At 37.5% G+C, this 21,762-nt stretch overlaps 4 protein-coding genes across 4 annotated transcripts; all 4 read right to left on the bottom strand.

Moving 5' to 3' along the window:
• Positions 1 to 1,184: 1,184 nt before the first annotated feature.
• Positions 1,185 to 3,806, bottom strand: LOC146161450 (uncharacterized). Its single transcript, XM_083385161.1, has 4 exons — positions 3,746 to 3,806; positions 2,889 to 3,039; positions 2,164 to 2,318; positions 1,185 to 1,449 (listed from the first exon to the last, which is right to left on the bottom strand). Exons 1-4 carry the CDS (start codon positions 3,804 to 3,806, stop codon positions 1,298 to 1,300), a joined length of 519 nt encoding a protein of 172 aa, XP_083241287.1. The 3' UTR covers positions 1,185 to 1,297.
• A 3,223-nt stretch (positions 3,807 to 7,029) lies between these two features.
• Positions 7,030 to 9,441, bottom strand: LOC146161449 (uncharacterized). The gene is made up of 3 exons (XM_083385883.1): positions 9,285 to 9,441; positions 8,548 to 8,699; positions 7,030 to 7,611 (listed from the first exon to the last, which is right to left on the bottom strand). Exons 1-3 carry the CDS (start codon positions 9,395 to 9,397, stop codon positions 7,439 to 7,441), a joined length of 438 nt encoding a protein of 145 aa, XP_083242009.1. The 5' UTR covers positions 9,398 to 9,441; the 3' UTR covers positions 7,030 to 7,438.
• A 3,813-nt stretch (positions 9,442 to 13,254) lies between these two features.
• LOC146161448 (uncharacterized) lies at positions 13,255 to 14,557 on the bottom strand. The gene is made up of 4 exons (XM_083385160.1): positions 14,491 to 14,557; positions 14,035 to 14,164; positions 13,586 to 13,722; positions 13,255 to 13,451 (listed from the first exon to the last, which is right to left on the bottom strand). Exons 1-4 carry the CDS (start codon positions 14,549 to 14,551, stop codon positions 13,255 to 13,257), a joined length of 525 nt encoding a protein of 174 aa, XP_083241286.1. The 5' UTR covers positions 14,552 to 14,557.
• A 2,048-nt stretch (positions 14,558 to 16,605) lies between these two features.
• LOC146161447 (uncharacterized) lies at positions 16,606 to 21,703 on the bottom strand. The gene is made up of 5 exons (XM_083385667.1): positions 21,591 to 21,703; positions 21,279 to 21,368; positions 18,818 to 19,034; positions 18,349 to 18,518; positions 16,606 to 17,801 (listed from the first exon to the last, which is right to left on the bottom strand). The coding sequence occupies exons 2-5, from the start codon at positions 21,349 to 21,351 to the stop codon at positions 17,548 to 17,550; spliced, it is 714 nt and encodes a 237-aa protein (XP_083241793.1). The 5' UTR covers positions 21,352 to 21,368; positions 21,591 to 21,703; the 3' UTR covers positions 16,606 to 17,547.
• Between the last annotated feature and the right edge of the window lie 59 nt (positions 21,704 to 21,762).

Here is a 21,762-nt window from a genome sequence, read left to right as displayed (position 1 = left end):
CTTGTTTAATTCTGTAGTTATGTAAACGTGTATCGTTAGCGATTTACGCAAAAACTGGCTTTAAGTCTGTGGCCTATGCTATTTTAGTGCAGAATTTAAAATTATCAGCAATCAACAAAATAAGGCATAGTCCACTACAAAAAGCTGATTTGAAGATAAAATTATTAAAAATATGCGCATTCAGTAAAACTACACACTTATTATTTTATTGATAATGAGTTTGCATCATGAGAAACGTGATTTTTTATAAGTGAAATTTTATAAGTCAATAAACAGAAAAACTGCCGGAACAAACGGTGATATCTAAATATTTTTAACAGCCGAGTGTTTATCGATATTTTGGCATCAAAAATGTTGTATGCGCGGCGAAAAAATTCCATGGGGGGATAAAGGCAAAAACATTATATGTGCATATAGAACAAGTTGACAACACGGGTAATACTAATTCACGGAATGATGAATGGTCGGAACGCTCACTAAGTTGAGTGTTACCCCGTTAAAAAATTATTAAACCAACGCACAATATTTGAGTTAGGGTGGGGGTTAGCGTTTGGGTGAAGGTGGGTCAAGTGTTATTATATTTAATAATAATACTGTGAGCGTTCCGACCATTCATCATTCCGTAAATTAGTGTTACCCGACAACATCAATATAGCTTATAGCAAATAAACAACAAGAAATGGAATTGCTATACAAATATTTATACAAGTGCTAAAAAAAATAAAGAGACTGCGCTTTTTGTAGATTGTTCATTGGACTTACTTATTACTAGGGCGATTATTTTTTGACCTAAAAGATTAAAATTTTGACAAATTTTGACCTAAAAATAATTTATTTTGACAAAATTTTGACCTGTTAGAAATACATTGATTTAAATAACCTAGGCGTCGTTAATCACGCGATTTTTATACCGTATTTTGCTCTAATAAAAATATAATACGGCTAAAATGACTTTGAACATAAATCAAAACTATTTTTTTTTGGATAAAATTAAACGATAAATTTCAAAACATTGAACAACGAATTTAAAAAAGCTGACTATAGTTTGTTTTTAATTTTGTAAACGGTTTATGTGCATTTTTATTCGATTTTGACTTGAAAATTTTTTGACAAATTTTGACCTAAGTGTAAATTTCGACAAAATTTTGCCTTCTTTTGACAAGTCAAAAAATAATCGCCCTACTTATTACACTACTAACGAAAGAACAATAGATCATGTAGTTACCAAACTACCAAAGATAATTAAAAAAAAGACTACCAAAAGATAATTTACTCGCTAGGCCGGTGCCTCGTTGGGCTAAGATGGAGACTTCATATTTTCCGGGTAAGCCGGAGGAACTGAACTAACGCATGGGTTGCCATTCGGGAATGGAGCGGGGTTCATTGCAGTCATCGGGATGTCTTGCTGCTGGGCGTATCCCTGCTGGTTGTAAGCGTACATAGCGCCAGCTGCAAAGACGAAACAAACAGCTAAAAGGTAAAATATCGTTAGGACTTTGTTGAAATGCAAAAGTGGCGAAAGGTACGTCATGTATAGCTTTTGAAACATCGATCAACATACTATCCAGCCCTGTCGGCGAATAGTCCTTTATGCCAGCGATATAATACCGTTTATAGCTACGTGTAACTATAAGCTAAACCTTGAAAAGTGGCTTTTTTGCGAAAACAGTTTAAACCTAAAAAATGCAGCTATCACGCAGGAAGATATGTTTTTTTATTAATCTTTTGGCCTTATACGGGCAAAATATTGTTTTTGATATCAGATGGTAGGCATTGACAAAAAAAGCCACTATGCAGGTGGTCGGTGACCTGAATAGGATGGAAACAGTTTTCTTGCATATACAATACTTTCAGTATACCTCTGTCCTAGGTCATTAACCTTTTTGATTAGAAAAAGCACAAAGCGTCTGTTAGAGTGTTCGACTTTCATGTTTTTATAACCCTTTAATGTTGAATTTGGTCACTTTGAATTTGAATGGATCACTTTTTAATCCTTAGAGCTCTCGGCAGCACTTTGGCTGGTTTAAATTTTCTTTTCGACTGGTCTCACGTTTTTTAGAAAGGAAATATTATATTATTAAGAGCAAACACTCCAAAACACAACTATCCTATTAGCGCAGACTTGCCAGGCCCACGTTTAGGTCTCTGTGGGGTTTTACTTACGCTGCTGGATGGTTGTGGTGGTGACGACCGGCTGCTGGTTTACGCCGACCACGTTCCCCTGGTTGACTACTGTTGTCCAGAAGCACACGCACGCTACTATTCCGCAGATCACCAGGACAATGCATCCGAGCGTTATGCCCACTATCATTCCAATTCTACAATAAGTCAAAAAAGTTATTTTTTGTCGGGTGCGATAGGTATTAACATACGAACGATGGGGCACTTTTTAACACCGTATATAAGAGTTTCGTGTTGGCGACGTTTAGGTTACGAAACAATGCCTGGATTTTTTCAATAACAATTGCCATACTGTGAAACTTTGTTATTGTTTTATTGACACTATTTATTCAGAGAATTAGGCTACTCAAAGCTAATAGATTCGTCAAGCACGCCAAACAAGGGATAAAAGTTTGTAAGATGTAAGGCAACCAATTTTTAAATCTAACATTTAATCTTAAAGCATATTTTCATTTATTTCAAATAGAATACTGCACTGTAGGCTAGGTATAATTTATAGCATAAATGATAGATTTTGCAAAATTGTATGTTAGGGTCAGTCTTGAAAATGTGTGATTCGTAAACCTAATATTTTTTAAATGGGGTCCTAGACTACATAAGGTTGCTACTGGACTAAAGTTTCTCAAACTGTATTTAGCTATGCTTGATATGGTTTTCATGTAATACAGCTCGGGAACGATAAATATACTTCGATTCCGAGGACTCACCCCATCGTAACGGTGTCATCATCAGACCAATTTGTAATAAGCGTGCAGTCTTGATAGGTAGGCTCTAAGTAGTAGCATTTTGTACCGGTACCGAGCATGCTCGAACAGCAATAGTCAGCGAACGCGCAGTCCTCCGATCCACAGTTCTTCCCTTTAAGCACAAAAAGCATTTTCCATTTAAGCGTATAGGCTACACACTGCGGCTCGTTTTTTGGAAATTTTACGTTTAATCTCGGACATGCATTGCTATGTATATACCATTTTATTTTATCAGACAAGAGTCTGTTGGGGTTATTTTTAACTTTTTGTTAATAAGTTAATGACGTTAAACATTCTGGCTTTCTAAAAAAACATTTGGCCCTAAGTGGTTAACACTTTTAAGTCCCTAAGTGGTTAACACTTTTTCTCATTGCTAAGTTGCCCAAAGTGATACTTAGATATTTGGAACTTCCAGGGCCAAAAATGTTTGGCCATACTATAATTTGGTGTGTTACGTGATTCTAATGCAGCAATGCGATTATTAATATCTTTTTAGACAGTGGTCATAAAGTTTGTATTAATAATTTCGTTTCGAAACTGTTAAGTTAACCAGAATTAACTGTGCTTTTTCTACTGTCGACTAACAATAGATTTAATTTTATTACCCTCACAACTCCACACTTAGTATGGATAGCAACAAAACAAAATACTCCAAAACTTTAGAAAAAATTGTTTAAGACTTTTGACTCTTTTGCAAAACCTAAATGCGTTTCGTTTCGATTTTTTAAGCGTTCGTTCAGAGTTGTCAACTCGTCATGCATAGTTGAATAAACACCGTCCAGTTCACAGTATAGAAATAAAACTTCAAAAACACCTACCAGAACATTCATCCGCAGCAAAAGCCGCCAACACGACGATTGACAAAATAATTTGGTCCATAGTTCTGTATGCAAATACAGTTCCTTATCTTTTTGATGTTTTAATCCAGATATTTTTTAACTGTGTTTTCTTTAGTTTTTTTGTGCCATAAGCTGAAGTTTAAGAACCACTGTTGTGAAGTATTAACTCTGTTTGTCCATCTCTTAACACAGAGGTATGGTTCTCAAAGTATGGGTCGCGACCCTTGGGTCGCGAAGGGTCAAAAAATGGGTCGTTTAAGGTGATTCAATCCTGCGCAAACTAACTTTTTTCGTCTAATTTTTCAAGTATTTTCAATTCAATCATGACTGAAATATTGCATCATAAGCATTTTATGTGGCAACCTGGATTCTTGCATCATAAATGGTTTTCCGAACGTTTTGATGGCAGCCAGCTACAGTAGCGGCTAAGACTGGTGTAAGCGGTAGCCGCACAGTTACTTTATAACTTTTTTCAGAAGATTATTCGGCACTGGTCTAGAATCCTACCACAGCGTTCAAACAATTACTAAGTTGCCGCACAATGTTTTAGTTAGGTTGAGGGTTAGCGTTTGGGTGTCGGTGAGTTAAGCATTATTATATTTATTAACCCAAATGCTAACCCGCACCCCAACCCATATAGTCCTGTCTTAGTCACTGATAAACTTTGGATTAGAATTGAGAAAATTATGTAATATTTATTTGCAACTTGAGGTCCTGAACTCATCCGTTTCAGTTCGAGCTATAGGTTCGTTTCTTTCAATGCGAGCTATAGGTTTGTTTCTTTCAATGCGAGCTATAGGTTCATTTATTTTAATGCGAGCTATAGGATCGTTTCTTTCGATGCGAGCTATAGGTTTGTTTTTATTTGATGCGAGCTATAGTTTCGTTTTTTTCGATGCGAACTATAGGTTCGTTTCTTTCAATCCGAGCTATATGTTCGTGTCTTTCGATGCGAGCTATAGTTTCGTTTCTTCTGATGCGAGCTATAGTTTCGTTTCTTTTGATGCGAGCTATAGTTTCGTTTCTTTTGATGCGAGCTATAGGTTCGTTTTTTTCGATGCGAGCTATAGTTCCGTTTCTTTTGATGCGAGCTATAGTTTCGTTTCTTTCGATGCGAGCTATAGGTTTGTTTTTATTTGATGCGAGCTATAGTTTCGTTTTTTTCGATGCGAACTATAGGTTCGTTTCTTTCAATCCGAGCTATATGTTCGTGTCTTTCGATGCGAGCTATAGTTTCGTTTCTTCTGATGCGAGCTATAGTTTCGTTTCTTTTGATGCGAGCTATAGTTTCGTTTCTTTTGATGCGAGCTATAGGTTCGTTTTTTTCGATGCGAGCTATAGTTCCGTTTCTTTTGATGCGAACTATAGGTTCGTTACTTTCAATCCGAGCTATATGTTTGTTTCTTTCGATGTGAGCTATAGTTTCGTTTCTTTTGATGCGAACTATAGGTTTCGTTTATTTTGATGCGAGCTTTAGGTTCGTTTCTTTTAATCCGAGCTATATGTTCGTTTCTTTCAATCCGAGCTATAAGTTCGTTTCTTTCGATGCGAGCTATAGGCTTCGTTTATTTTGATGCGAGCTTTAGGTTCGTTTCTTTCAATCCGAGCTATAAGTTCGTTTCTTTCGATGCGAGCTATAGGTTTGTTCCTTTCAACTAGGTCATTATAAGTTGCAGACTAGGTCATTATAAGTTGCATAGAATTGTTCCTTTCAACTAGGTCATATAAAGCAATAATAAATCAGTGTTTCATAGAACTGTGTATAGACTACTGCATCTGGTTTTCTCTGTCTTTTTCTATTTCATTCATGTCAAAAAAATATATTTTTTGATGTTTGAGGGTTGGGTCGTGAGATGTTCAGACAACTCCGATTTGGGTCGCGCTCAAAAAAGTTTGACAACCACTGTCTTAACAGAACGTGCTGCCTTTTCTTCTTCAGAGTTCATTAAAAAAAATATGTATTAGCGGATATCAACGCAGGCTTGAATGGTAGTTTAACTATGTATCGCATATAGGCCTACTATTTTTTTTATGACTTATACACTAAATTTAAGTAAAAGGCCAAAGTTTTTCTCCGTGTACTACTTAATGAAACGGAAACTGTAATTTTTAAATATAATTTAAGTGAACCTCGACTAACTTACTTTTGGATACTATTCTGAAGCGTTTTATTTGTCGCTAAACTTTGCCGTTTTCGCTCATTTGCAGACTGTCGAATCCTAGAGCAACCGACAAAGTTATGGTTTATTAACCATTGGTACAATCACAATTATCGCATCTCGCTACAACATCGTATACAATGAAATGGATGCGATTTAAAATTATTTGTTGCTGATTGTAAAACCCTTGTTGACTGACCAATAAAACGATGTGGGCCCTGAAATTAAGGGACATGTGAGTGTAGCTTTACTTTTTATTGACTTACAAATATAGACGAGCGGACAAACTTGCGACAAGGTCATTTGGTCCATGCTGCACATTTACATTGTCTACTTGCAGTCCATAATAGATGACAAGGTATCTAGTGCTTTTAAATATTATTGGAGTGTCAGCTATTTACGTCACCGTGTAATTCGAGTTGCGTAGAAACGACGTACTGCAGCCGCGTAGTTAAACACAGGCCTGGCCTTTAAAAGTTATGTCGGAAGTAGGTATTGCTCTGTTTGGTTTGCAAGCAAAACGGTCGACTGCAAATCCGCCAATCGCGGCTGCACCTGTGTGCCATTGTAATCAACGTTCGCTGTTTTCTCTTAAGACGTTTCTCTATTCATACCGCCGTTGGGATTACTGCGGTTGTGCGAACGCCTGTATAGGCAGCGCACTAAAGTGAAAAAGGCATTGGGGTGTTTATCACTTCAACGCTTGCAAGCAATTGTGCTTTGCAAGCAAATATGGCGACTTTGGCGGAGGAAAGACTAAAACATAATTTGCTATCTCCCCCTAAAAGGAATGATCTTAAGACAAGCGTTTTCCCAAAGAGGCGCCATTGAAAGTTGCCAGGTACACCGCAGGCCAACACAAAAAATACATGACGTAAACTTTTTATATCTTTTTCACTCCATTTCGGCTGAGCTCATTGAGTCCACAATGCTTTAAAGATAATGCAATTGAAAGACCTATAAAAAAATTGCAAGCACTTCAAGAGAAATACCGGTATACCCCATTGCTAGACCCTTTAAAGCCCGATGATACAATACAGTCTGCCTATTATAAAGATTAAGAGCAAGCTAAAAAGTTTAATTTCTAACTTATGACCACGGAACACCGCTTATATGCCCATGAGTTTGCATCATAAGAAACGTGCTGTTTATAAGTGAAACAATGAACTGAAAAACTGCCGGAACAAACGGTGATATCTAAATACTTTTAACAGCTGAGTGTGCATCGATATTTTGGCATCGAAAATGTTGTATGCGCGGCGAAAGAATTCCAATGGGAAAAAAAGGCAAAAACATTATATGTGCGTATAGAACAAGTTGACAACATCAATATAGCTTATAGCAAATAAACAAATAAAAATAAGACTTCTATACAAATATTTATACAATTGCTAATAAAAAAAAAGAGACTGAGCTTTGTTAAGATTGCCTATTGGACTTGTTTTTAATACTATACTAACGAAATAACAATAGATAATGTAATTCTACACGGCTACTAAGTATAATTTACTCGCTAAGCCGGTGCCTCATTGGGGTAAGACGGAGACTTCATATTTTCGGAATAAGCCGGAGGAACTGGACTAAAGCATGGGTTACCATTCGGGAATGGAGCGGGGTTCATTGCAGTCATCGGGATGTTCTGCTGCTGGGCGTATCCCGGCTGGTTGTAGGCGTACATGGCGCCAGCTGCAAATACGAATCAGACAGCAAAAAGGTAAAAAATCACAAAGTGGCCCTGTTTAAGGATTTTTTTTATAATATAGCTCCAGTGATTGGGGTTTTTAATTCATCCATCAATTACCGTCGCTATGTACCCAGTGGGAATTTCAAGGGTACTTTTGTCAGCTTTCTGCTGCTTTGTCCCGGCGTTAACACAAAAAGTAATATTAAACTTACAAAACTGGTTAAAATGTTTCATTTTGACTAATGTTACACAAAGCAAACACAAAAGCCGAAACAAATAGCAAGTTAACATTTATTATTTATAATAATTGGCTTAAACGATTAAATTTACTACGAACGATTCAATTAAAGCAATAAACCCCAAGTTATTTTTTTGTCTCAATGACTGGTGTCAAGTCAGTCATTTGAAAACAGTGACTTGAGTCGTTACAACACTTCTGTTTGTAAACCTAAAAAAAGCAGCTATCACATAGGAAGAGAGTTTTTTTTTTGTTTAATCATTTTCAATATTTTAGACGGGCAAAACATTGTTTTTGATTTCAGATGGTAGGCAGCGACAGCTAACAGCCACTACAGGTGAACAGTGACCGGAATAGGGTGAAAAACAACGGCTTTTAGTTTTCTTGGTTATATCACACTTTCAGTAAACCTCTGTCCTTGGTCATTAAACTTTTTGATTGGAAAAAATACACAAAGTGTCTGCTAGACTTTTAAGCTCTTTTCCAACCCTTTAACGTTGCATTTGGCCACTTAGAATTGGGATGAATTACTTTTCCTTGGATCTCGGCAACACTTTGGCTGGTTTAAATTTTCTATTCGACTTTATAAAATAATTTTTTTTTGGAATAGAAATATTATATTATACACAGCAAACACTCGTAAACGGAACTATCCCATTAGCGCAGGCCAACGTTCAGATTGCTGTGGGATTTTACTTACGCTGCTGGACGGTTGTGGTGGTGACGACCGGTTGCTGGTTTACGCCGACCACGTTCCCCTGGTTGGCTCTTGTACAGCAGCACACGCACGCCACTATTCCGCAGATCACCAGGGCAATGCATCCCAACGTAATGCCCACTATCATTCCAATTCTACAGTAAGTCAAAAAGTTATATTGTCGGGTGCGATACGTATTAACATACGAACGATGTGGCACTTTTCAACAACGTAAGAGTTTTGTGTTGGCGACGTTTAGGTTACAAAACAATGCCTGGATTTTTTCCAATAACAATTGCCATACTGTGAAACTTTGTTATTGTTTTATTGACACTATTTATTCGGAGAATTAGGCTACTCAAAGCTAATAGATTCGTCAAGCACGCCAAACAAGGGATAAAAGTTTGTAAGATGTAAGGCAACCAATTTTTAAATCTAACATTTAATCTTAAAGCATATTTTCATTTATTTCAAATAGAATACTGCACTGTAGGCTAGGTATAATTTTTAGCATAAATGATAGATTTTGCAAAATTGTATGTTAGGGTCAGTCTTAAAAATATGTGGTCCGTAAGCCTAATTATTTTTTAAACGGTGTCCCGGACTACACAAGGTTGGAAACTACTGACCTAGTTTAGGGTCCAACCAAACTTTCTCAAACTACAGTTAGCTATGGTTGTTGTGGTTTTCACAGCATGCAGCTTTGAATGACAATATACTTTCCTATGACGAGAACTCACCCGGTCGTAACGGCGTCAGAGGCGACTTTCACGTCATCATCAGACCAATTTGTAATAAGCGTGCAGTCTTGATAGGTAGGCTTCAGGTAGTAGCATTTTTTGGTACCGAGCATACTCGAACAGCAATAGTCAGCGAACGCGCAGTCCTCCGATCCACAGTTCTTCCCTTCAAGCACAAAAAGCATTTTCCATTTAAGCGTATAGGCTACACACTGCGGCTCGTTTTTGGAAATTTTACGTTTTATCTCGGGCATGCATTGTTATGGGCTAATACTAATTTACTGAATGATGAATGGTCGGAATGGTCGGAACGCTTACTAATTTAAGTGTTACCGGTACCCCGTTAAAACAATTATTAAACCAACGCACAATATTTGAGTTAGGGCGGGGGTTAGCGTTTGGGTGAAGGTGGGTCAAGTGTTATTATATTTAATAATAATACTTTGAGCGTTCCGACCATTCCGACCATTCATCATTCCGTAAATTAGTGTTACCCATTGTTATGTGTATACGATTTCATTTTGTCAGACAAGAGTCTGTTGGGATTTTTTTAAACTTTTTGTTAGTAAGTTACTGACGTTAAACATTCTGGCTTTCTAAAAAAACATTTTAGTAAGGCCCAAGGCTCTAAGTCAGGGGTTCCCAACCTGTGGTACGCGTACCACTAGTGGTACGCGAAGGTTTTTCAGGTGGTACGTGAGCAGCTTACGCTTTTTTTACAAAACCCTGAATTCACGACTTTGTTTATGTGATTTTGTTTACTTAAAAAAAAAAAAACTCCCTCGAAGCCCATTCTTATAGTTACGTAACTATTCCTGTTGTTTCGGAACAATGCGATTTTTAAAATACGGGATATGTCGTTTATCGGCAAGGAGCACAGTTGCTTTGTAAGCGTACAACGCTGGGTGTTGATTATGTCAAATGATTGCTCTTGATTGGTACTATCTACCGTTTTACAGCAAATAGCGTTCAATAATGTTAGTTGTAAGCTAAAAATACATAAACATCATTCGATTAAATTAGTTGTACTACAATGAGTGGTACGCGTGGCAGTTCAGATCGTCCAAGTGGTACAAGATCGTAAAAAGGTTGGGAATCCCTGCTCTAAGTCGTTAACACTTATTCTCATTGCTCCGATGTGTGTTACGTGATTCTAATGCAGCAATGCGATCATTGATATAATTTCTGAAAGTGGTCATAGAGTTTGTATTAATAATTTCGTTTCGAAACTGTTAAGTTAACCAGAATTATTAGGTATAGTGTTTCTTCTATTGTCGACCAACAATAGATTTAATTTCATTACCCACACAACTCCACACTTAGTATTTAGGACTTTTGACTCTTTTGCAAAACCTAAATGCGTTTCGTTTCGATTTTTTAAGCGTTCGTTCAGATTTGTCAACTTTTCGTGAATAGTTGAATTAACAACGTCCAACTCACAGTATAGAAATACAACTTCAAAAACACCTACCAGAACATCCATCCGCAGCAAAAGCCGCCAACACGACGATTGACAAAACAAATTGGTCCATAGTTCAGTATGCAAATACAGTTCCTTATCTTTTCGATGTTTAAATGCAGATATTTTTTTTAACTGTGCTTTGTTTAGTTTTTTTGTGCCATAAGCTGAAAATGTTTAAGAAACACTGTTGTGAAGTATTAACTCTGTTTGTCTATCTCTTAATTAACAGAACGTGCTGCCTTTTCTTCTTCAGAGTTTATTAAAAAAAATATATGTATTAGCGGATATCAACGCAGGGCTTGAATGGTAGTTTAACTATGTATCGCATATAGGCCTACTATTTTTTTTATAAATTAGACACTAAATTTAGGTAAAAGGCCAAACTTTTTCTCCGTGTACTACTTAATGAAACGGAAACTGTAATTTTTAAATGAAATTTAAATGAACCATGACTGACTTACTTTTGGACACTATTCTGAAGCGTTTAATTTGTCCTTAAACTTTGCCGTTTTCGCTCATTTGCAGACTGTCGAATCCTAGTGCAACCGACAGAGTTATGGTTTATTAACCATTGGTACAATCACCGTTATCGCCGCTCGCTACAACATGGTATACAATAAAATGAACGCGATTTAAAATTAATCGTTGCTATTTCTAAAACCCGTGTTGGCTGACCAATAAAACGATGTGGGCCCTGAAATCGGCAGGCCTTTTATCATGTTTGAAACGTTTTAAGGGACATGTGAGTGCAGCTTTACTTTTTATTGACTGATAAATATAGACGGGCGGACAAGCTTGCGACAAGGTCATTTGGTCCATGCTGCACATTTACGTTGTCTACCTGCAGTCCATAATAGATGACAAGGTATTTAGTGCTTTTGAATATTATTAAGTGCCAGCTATTTTCGCCATCGTGTAATCCGAGTTGCGTAGAAACGACGTACTGCAGCCGCGTATAGTTAAACACAGATCTGGCCTTTGAAAGTTATGTCGGAAGTGGGTATTGCTCTGTTTGGTTTGCAAGCAAAACGGTCGACTGCAAATCCGCCAATCGCGGTTGCACCTGTTTGCGCCATTGTAATCAACGTTCGCCGTTTTTCTCGTAAAACGTTTCTCTATTCATACCGCCGTTGGGATTCCTGCGGTTGTGCGAAAGCCTGTATAGGCAGCGCACTAAAGTGAAAAAGGCATTGGGGTGTTTATCACTTCAACGCTTGCAAGCAATTTGCTTTGCAAGCAAATATGGCGACTTTGGCGGAGGAAAGAGTAAAACATAATTTGCTTTTGCTTTCTCCTCAAAAAAGGAATGATCTTTAAGACAAGCGTTTTCCCAAAGGTTGGCCATTGAAAGTTGCCAGGTGCGCCGCAGGCCAACACAAAAATACATGTCGTACACTTTTTTATTTATTTTTCCCTCATTTCGGCTAAGCCCATTGAGTCCACAATACTTTAAAGATAATGCAACTGCAAGACTATAAAAAATTGCAAGCACTTCAAGAGAAATACCGGTATACCCCATTGCTAAACCCTTTAAAGCCCGATGATACGATACAGTCTGCCTATTATAAAGATTAGGAGCAAGCTAAAAAGTGCAATTTCTAACTTATGACCCCGGAAACACCGCGTATATGCCCTATGTGCGTGAAAAGAAAGGAGAGGTCCTACCATAACACAATTAACCCTATTTTAAACAACGACAATAAATGTTTTAACATAAAGTGTTCCAAAAGTCGTATACTTTTATAGTTATAGTGTTGCGATTATAGGATACTTTGGTGTGGAAGACAAAAGATCGAAGTGTTGTGTTGCAAAATCGTTTAAGAAATGCAAAACATATTGCTATGAGTAAAAACAGTGCAATTCATTACAAATTTTCCTCATTGAAGTGTCACATAGTTAACCGTTTACTTAATCTTTACTGTCAGGTTTTGGCTATTATCAGACCAAGTCGTGTATCGATAGGAACTCTTATTCCTAGTGTCTGGCATTTTTTATAGGTGCAACTTATCAGTAATAAGCTTGTAGCCTCCTTCCCATACAAGTTATACCTACCGATATCTAGTTCACGACATTGTGTTAAATCTTGATCGTCAATCCCTTTTGAGGGACTCTTCTAAAAGCTGTTGCATATGCTGACTTGGTTATTTCGACATCGCGTAATGCATGGTGAAAAGTGGCTAAAAACAAAGGACTAACAAATTACAATTGAACCATTGATAAACGCAATGCTGGTAAAAAAAAAGTTGCAACAAAACAAGTTATTTTATTATTACGACCAATCAAACAAACAGAACAAACAAGGAAAACAATACAAATATAAAGATAAAAAGCGATAAGTGTTCGACCGCAAACGAAGTACGCGTTATAGTTTGCAATTAAATTTCAAGCGTTGTCTTGGTCGTCTCACAACGGAAAAAATATTAAACAAAATTACGCCACATTAAGAAAGTGTGAAATAACACCTCTAACTTCCCCGTCGTGCCCGTTAAAAGCACGAACTTGGTCGCTTCACTGTAGCGGTGAGTGGCCTAGCGCGAAATCGCCGGTTTGAATGTTATTTTCCGCTGGAAGTACGGCAAAGGACGTTTCGTGTTGCTGCAAGTCCTGGTAACTTTGCGACGGAGCGAGCACGGCCGTCATCGGCATGTCGTACTGGCCGATGCCGTCGTTCTGACTGGGCACTTCTTGCTGGCCGTCATTGGCAGCTGTAAAATCATCGAATAACACAACCGGCCTTGTAAACTGAACAATTCGGTATTGCTTGAGTTTTGTCATGTTATGTTAAGTAAATTCTTAAAAAATATACAACCACGTGACATTTACTTTCACTTATACTCACGTTGTTCGACGCTTTCTTCAAGCCAGTCTGAATAGCGCGGGTTCGGCAAAACCTTGGAACAACAGCACGCCAACCCGACCACAAGCGCGATCAGCGCTGTCAAACCTCCAATCGAAATGAGAACGAACTCTCCAATGCTGTTTGAATTACTCGTTTTGTTTAGAATTTTACGCTAATTTTTGGTTCAGAAAACTGGTTGTTGCTTTACTCGTATTTACATTACAGGACCGAACGCATTTATGATAGCCTCTTTTTTCGATGCTTTGCCTGACGGATACCAAAAAAAGGCCAGTGCAAAACTGTGCAAGCGGAAATGTGTGCATATTTTATTTTAAAATAGTTTATGTGGGCATAACATGGGGCTTCTTACAACTCTTTGTCCTTTGATTCATGTTGAAAACAAAAACAAAACTTAGTGAGCTTAAGTATGAATTGGAATTGTTGCTTACCCAAGACCAGAAAATCTCGGCGTGATGATTTTGCAGGAATAATATGCTCTTTTGGAGAAACATTTCGGACCGTTGGCAAGTTGGCAGCAGTAACGTCCGACGGAGCAAGTCTCGTTGCCACAGTTTGCACCTTAACATATGTCAGGTAAACTTTGTCTCGTTTTTTAGATGTTTTTGTTACGATGCTTTGGTGGTTTGTAGAAGGGTTTTTTCGAAAAGCACTATTCACGCATTATTTTTGTGCCCTATTTCTATTTTTTTTGAGTTTATGACGGTGGCAAGTATAAGGTCTATAGGCTACGGCCTAAATCGTGAAGCCTGTCTATCGCGACCGGTTCGTAATAAACATGAAAAAGTAGTCATATTTCTATTTTTAAGTCAACCAACAGGTGGGTGTCGTAATAATACGCCCTCTATTTCGAAATACGTTATACTTAAGCAAAAAAATATTCTTACCATTACATTCCATGACCGTAAATGCCAGGATAGCAAACATTGAAGAGGTCATTCGTTTCATAATGGTTGTTAGGTTTATAGTAAACTGGTAACGTACCTAAATGTATAAACCATCAACAAACAAGACGCATTGGGGAAGAATGTGGGTTTAAATTTAATGTCTTTCTAAATAAACAAGATCACATACTAACGACAATTTTAAATGTACAAAACAGACAAGTCGGTGAAAAATGACCTGAGTTTGGCTCCGACCAAATGTGCGATTTTGACGAGTCCGTCTCTGACTCTACAGCAGAGGTGGGTAAACTACGGCCCGCGGGCCGCATGCGGCCCGTGACAATTTTTTGTGCGGCCCGCGGAAGCCTGAAGCAATAATATAATAAATGATAATAAAATTGCTCAAAGTAAAACAATTTTCAATTTCTCGCCCGCAGTGTGATAGCTGCCGTAGGATACATGTGTGCACTACTTCACCCAGGGTTGCCAGATGGAAAAAATAAAAAAAGCCAAACTCACCTAAAACAAAGCCAAATCTACTACAAACTCTAACAAGCCTATGTTTTTTCTTAAATTAATAAAAATACAATAAATGATCATGCTTGTACATTGAATTTCTCTTTTTGTGGCAATTTTTTGTCGCTTTTGGTTAAATTTTATTGGTATTTTATCTCTTTTTGTACATTTTTTTGGGCAATTTTTCTCTTTTTGTGATAGTTTGATCTCTTCTTAACATAAAACTCATGAAATTTTGGAATGAAACAAAAAAAGCTCATTTTAAAATTTGGTATGACATGGGAATCAGGTAGCCTTTGGTTGTCTTACTCGAATTCCGAGTATAAAAAATCAACAAAATACTTCGATAATCACTTTTGTCTATACACTTACCTATAATAAAGCATAACGAGAATGCCTAATAACTGTACGAATAAACAGTTTAAACAAAGTAACTAAACCAACTGTGAAAAACATTTAACCTTGCCCATAACTGTTGCACCTGTCAGTACACTTTTATTTTAAATGTTTTTAACACGGATCATGCAATAACAAGCTCCATATCTAATTATAAAAGGCAAGTGCAACTTCAATATTACGCACAGGATGCGTGTTTGACCGGTTTGTTGAACTCGTCTGGCATGTTGTACGTAAATGTACGTATAAAGAGACAGAGTATGTTACCATTTCAGTTGCAAACCAACAAATATTTTGCAAATAGGGTATTAGGCGGAGTCCTTCTTTTTAAGCATTTTTTTCATGGTTGTTTTTCTTAGGTTAAATTTCCCTAATAAAAAATAGAGCCGTTGAACATTTAAAAAGTTTATATTTTGTTAACCCTCTATAGGTTTAACGCAAAAAAAATACCGTAATAAAATTGCAGGTTTTACCTGTGAGAAATGAAACAAAGCCAAAATATAATAGAAAGGAAGACATATAAAATGCGAACTTTGGCAAAAACATGAGTGGTGTTTATCTGAAGCGTAAGCACAACAAAGTAAATAAAACAGTTTTACAAACTCAATCATTGGTCGTGCCTTTGCAGGATTCACTTTTTTATGAATGTCTGTATTTCTTTAACAACTCACAGCTTTGCGTTATTTTGAGTTTTATTTATTGGCGTTTTAGAATGACATTTTTGTTGGTTAAACTTAAAAAATTGAGGTTTACTGTAAAGTTTGACTTTGGCATGAGGTTTTTGTAATGTGTTTTTGCGTAGATACCTGATGTCACACGCTGTGACATTAATATACAAATAAAAACACGGCATGAGCAGGCGCGGATCCATAATATTTTTTAGAGATGATGTCACAAAATTTACGTTGTAAAACAGCTACTTTGAGAAAAGTGCTGTTCTCAGTAAGACTCGTGCACAGATATGCAAATAAAATCGTGTCTGAATACTTTTAAGTACGGTATAGGCAAGGCGTCCGGGCACAGGAAAATTAATGCGATTATAGATTTAAACGGTCGAACTTTTTTTCATAGGATACTTGACGAACTAATTAGCAAGTTAGGAGCCATTTTTCCCATCAGCGGTAAGATTAATTTCAATACAACATTTATATTAAGCTAGATTCTCGCGAAGCGCAAAAAATGTGGTAATCGATTAATTTAGAATTTGTTGTTTTACGTCCCCGCGGCTAGCCTGAAAAACGTCGGCGTAAAAGTATAGTTAGAACAGGCAAAAATACGTTTCTATAGGGGGATCATTGGTCCATTCCCACTTCCCGAATCCCCCCCTGGACAAAATAATGAAAAACAAGCAAAGAAGTATAACTGCGATATTTTCTAATTTTTTGGGTGAAACGTACTACGGAGACTGATTTAACAAAACCGTCTGTAACAATATTTTAAACCAGGGGTCGGCAACCTTTTTGTAGTCGCGGGCCAAAACCAACCTCAGAAAGGTTTCTGCGGGCCGCACAAAATGTTAACTAAGAATTATGTTATTAAAATGTTGAAACTACCGTGAATCAGGCAGACCTCGGATCTTTTTTTCGCCTAAAAACGTGTTTAATTACATTTAAGGAGGCAGTAATAAAGTATTGGCGCAAAGCGCGAATAAAATGCGTTTGTTTGGTTTAAAATCCGAGTCCACACATCGTCAGCCATACTACTAATGAACAGTGGAATAAGCTACTTTGAGGAATAACATTATAAGTTAATTTAGTTAAGTGGTGGTGAACCTTTTAAAGCCAGGGCACACCTGGCGAGCGAAGCGAGCGCGATTTTATTTTGGTATAACGTCATTCCTTGCAAGTTTTCATTAGCCTACATTGCCGAAAATAAAAAATAAAAAAAATGCTAAAAAATGTATGTCCAATATTTGTGAATACGTTTTCCATTTGTCCGCGACGCACTTGGCAGCCTTCCACGGCACAACGGTAAAGAAGCGCTGGTCTATATTTCAAAAAACAGCGTCAAAACGTAAACAAATCTAATGGAGAAGGATGATTCGCGCGAAGCGCGAAAATTTTTCGCACTTACGTAGTTAAAATAGTTAAAAAGTATTTGAAATGGAATCGTGCCCAGTTTGTCAAAGAGGCGGCGGGCCGGATGAATTTAATCGGTGGGCCGGATCCGGCCCGAGGGCCGTAGGTTGCCGACCCCTGTTCTAAACAGATCATCTGGCTTCGTTTGGTGGAAGGCCTTTAGCGATTCCTTGCAAAAACTTTCGTTCTCGTAGCTTGCAGTTTGTTGCGAGTGAGAAGCGTTCACCGCCATGGGAATGTACTGTGGACTGTAGGGTGGCGAAGGGGGTTCAGCATTGCTCGTCTTGTGTGCTTTTTCGTTACTGAAGGCCGACAGCGTTGCAGCTGAAAGAAAAATCATGAATGTCGGCGGTCGCTCAAAAAGTTTCGTCATGCGGCAATTGCGTAATGATTTGATTTGCGATTTGGTCGTCCGAATCAACAGGGACGTGGCGTTCGTTTTGCACAATGTGTGCAAAAATGTGACCGCAAAATTGCCAAAAAAAATATGCAAAATTTTTGTAGAAAGTGCGCACATTTTTAAAATGGCTGTCATTAAAAAAAAATAGAGTTAGGGTTAGAGTTAAAGTTAGAGTTGTGCCCGTATTACCTATCTCAAAATGACTTAAGCAAACGAAATATAAGACTTACGCAAATATGTGCTTTGTGCTACAATCACGCCATAACTTACGGCATTATTTGATTCTCTGCATCATAAAGTTAAACAAAATTGGTTGGCTGAATAGTCCAAGGCCTTCCTGTTTTAGAAGAAGGCCTTGTTAGAAGTTGCGTACTTTTATGGCAATAGGCCCAAATGTTTAGACTTTTGCCCCTTATTTTAAACCATTTACTTTAACAAATATTGGTCGATCTAGTTTATGGTTAGACTTACGCCGTTGAATGGTTGTGGTAGTGGTGGTAGTGATTTGCTGTCGATTGAGGCCATTCGTTCTATCCTGGCTTGATCGGATTCGGTTCCAGCAGCAAACGCCTATTACGACACACCCGAGAAGGGTTAGGAATCCAACACCGCCAGCTACAATGCCGATGACTGCACGAACACTAGAATACATATCTTGTTGCATAAATATAATGAGTTTAAATCAACTTTCCGCAAAAGTATAGTGTTTTAAGCTTTTTCCGGCCAAAATTTATTATTTCTGTCAACATAACTTGAAATACGTTTAATGATAAACTTTAAGCTATACTCAATTTGCAAAAATATCTATTCTTGGAATTAGAAGTATAGGAGTACACGTTTCTTTTTAGTTTTAAATACGCCGGTCCTCAACGAGAAAAAACAGCCTTTTCACTTGTTGCCAAACTGCAACACCGCCTGTTTTATACATTTATAAACTCACCTAAGCGCGTGGTAGCTGTTTGTAAAGAAGTTACTTGACGGTTGACCGATGCTTGAATGACTATACGTGCTTGTACTGGTTTTTGTACTTGGAAAATCGGTGTAGTTACAGTTGTAATGAAAGGTTTGATAGGAGATGAAACAATACGAGCGGGAAAACCTGTTTAATTTGCAGCAGTATTCGCCCCAACCGCAGTCGTGATCGCCGCAGTTGTAACCTTTATTTTAAAAAAGATATAAGCTGCAATGATTTTGCGTTAATTTTGTCGGTTGTATCGTTATGAACAAGGATACAGGTTACTGGTCGCAAGCAAGCCCAATAGGGTGCGGTTCGCCGCCCAACTATACAGGTTAATGCTGTTGTATAGTATTACACTTAAGGTGCTTGACAACTTGAGGATGTTAGATATACTCTTAATATGCTGGTTGTATTAATTATTAAACTACAGGTTAATTTTAATAGGATGCTATAGTGGAAATGAAAGTAATTTTTGCCGATTTGTAGCTAAAAGTGATAAAAGCACCCTGGGCTTAGCGGCCCACACACTACACAACAATGACACCCATAAATGCCGTTGAAACATTTTAGTGGCGTTTGGAAATCAATTAAAGTTTATCTTTTATTCTACTTTCCTAATATTCGCTAAGCAGTTAGATAAGTAAAGAAAGGTACAGTGATTATAAGCGTTGGTTAGCGATTTACTGATTTTAGTGGACTCGCGTCTCAATCTAGACCAGTGCTTCTTAACCTTTTTTTTCTATCGCGCCCCTTTGGCAATTGTCTTGTGCCACCCTCCGATATCTCATAAGTGTCTTGTTGGAAAAAAAAATATCAGTGCGACAACACAAAAAAATGGAAAAAAATGGTTTATTTGGTTTGAATTGGCTTTAATCTGGAAGACACACAAAAAATGCTCGTGCTCCATATGTAGGTTTTCATCGAGCTGATTTTAACAAACATGTTGTGAAGGTATTGAATCCACAGTTGTAAGGCTACACAGAAACTACGTCAAATTGTCGCCCGAGGCGGCTATATAGGCCCTACTGCAAATAACATTACAAATTCGCGCAAATTGTCCTAACCCCTTTGCACAACTTTTCTCCATTAACCATTTCATACTGTTCTGACTAAACACAGCCAATAAAGGCCGTAATGAGTATAGCAAATATTTTCTGGAAAAGTAAAACAATATTAGTAGCCCAAAAGTTCGCAAACCGCAAAATTATGAATCGTTTTTCTTTTGTTAATCATATCTACACATGTGTATTATAATTTAAACAGGGTTTCCAAAACTTTTTTGGATCACGGACTACAATTTATGAATTTGTTTTTCGCGGACCGCAAGCAAAAAAATAAATAAAACCGAATTTCATTTATGTACAAAACTGACAACATCAATGGGACGGATGCGATTGCTTCTTTCTGCTTGTTTCACTGACTTTTGCGTAGGCAAATAGTTGGAATGATCTCAACAAAACAGCCAATTCCGAATGGAGATAAGAATATATTGTTAAGTCATAGACGAGGAATATGGGAATTTTTCGTACACAACTTTTTTACTACAACGAAGGCATCACAAGTAAGATTTGCGATGTGGATAGCAAAAGCTTCCGAAATCATTGAGTTGTGAATAACTGCGGAAATTTTCTTTGAAAGGGTACGTACAGTACAATGTATATGTGTGACTTTTTAATTTCTTGTCATATCGTCACGGACCACCTGTGCAGTCGTCGCGAACCACCAATGGTCCGCGCACCACAGTTTGGGAAACCCTGATCTAAACCATAGGCCAGCTTGAAAGCAATATTTACAACAAACGCAACATGTAGCCAATATAATCATTATAAAAAGTTAAATATTGTAGTAGAGATTGCGCTCCCCCCCCCCTGAAAATTGTTTGGCGCCCCTTGGAAGGGCGCTCCTCCCAGTTAAGAACCACTGATCTAGACCAGTGCTCTTCAAACGGTTTGAACGGTCCACCCTAGGGTGTACTGAAATACGCAAGCGTGCACTAGTACGAGAAGGTATACAAGGGTGCATCACAAACTTTTATTGAACCATCAATATTTGACATTCAGGTTATTAGAAAAAATATGTAAGTTTGTCTGAATGCTGTTTTATGACATGCAATAGTACTCGCAAGCAGCCTTCAGCCATAATCGAACTCTAACTGACAGTGTGTAAAACTACGGCAGCTCCGCTCGGTTTAAATGACATGATGATATGGGTATGGAAAATGATTTTTCATATCGCTTTTTAACTTAGTTTGCCTTTTAAGGTAGACAGGGTGCACGACCAACTTTAAGGGTTCGCCAAACCAAAAAAGGGTGAAGAGCACTGATCTAGACCAAATACATTTTCTGAATCGTAACAATAGTTTGCTCAGAGCGGATGTTTCTTTAATAAAATGTATTGCTTGCAATTGAACTATAGATTTAAATATAATGCAGTCACCACTTACCAGCACGACATTCTCCAAAGTAAAGGACGGCAAAGCCGAGAAAAACTGAAATCGGCTGAAACGATTGATCCATAATGTAATTACCCTTACCTGTTAATAAAAACAAACAAACGTTTTTTAGGCTTTTCTAGCATCAAACCTTTTAAATGTTAATTCAGCGATGTTATTAATCTAGTCCTCACGCGGCGCATAAAACATATCTTGATCTTTTTTAAACAGGTGATTTCAATAAAAATGAATAAAATACGTATTATAAAGGGCCCTCAACATTTAAAGAAACTGATACGCCTTATAACATTCTCAGCCACATACCTGAGTACAGCCGTTAAAGCAGCTCACTGTTAGCTAACGTTTACGTAATAAACTTAGCAACCCCGAAGTTCAAGCATTTTAACCTTCACAACACTTACGCAATTGTCTAGAAATTGGTCGAATAGGTTTAAACTGCTAATCTCTGACATCAGATTCTCACAACATTCCGTCA

This window comes from Ascidiella aspersa, chromosome 3, assembly GCF_963924565.1.
Source record: "Ascidiella aspersa chromosome 3, kaAscAspe10.2, whole genome shotgun sequence".
In the NCBI taxonomy this organism is placed as follows: Eukaryota; Metazoa; Chordata; class Ascidiacea; order Phlebobranchia; family Ascidiidae; genus Ascidiella; species Ascidiella aspersa.
This window is presented reverse-complemented; position numbering and strand designations above follow the sequence as displayed.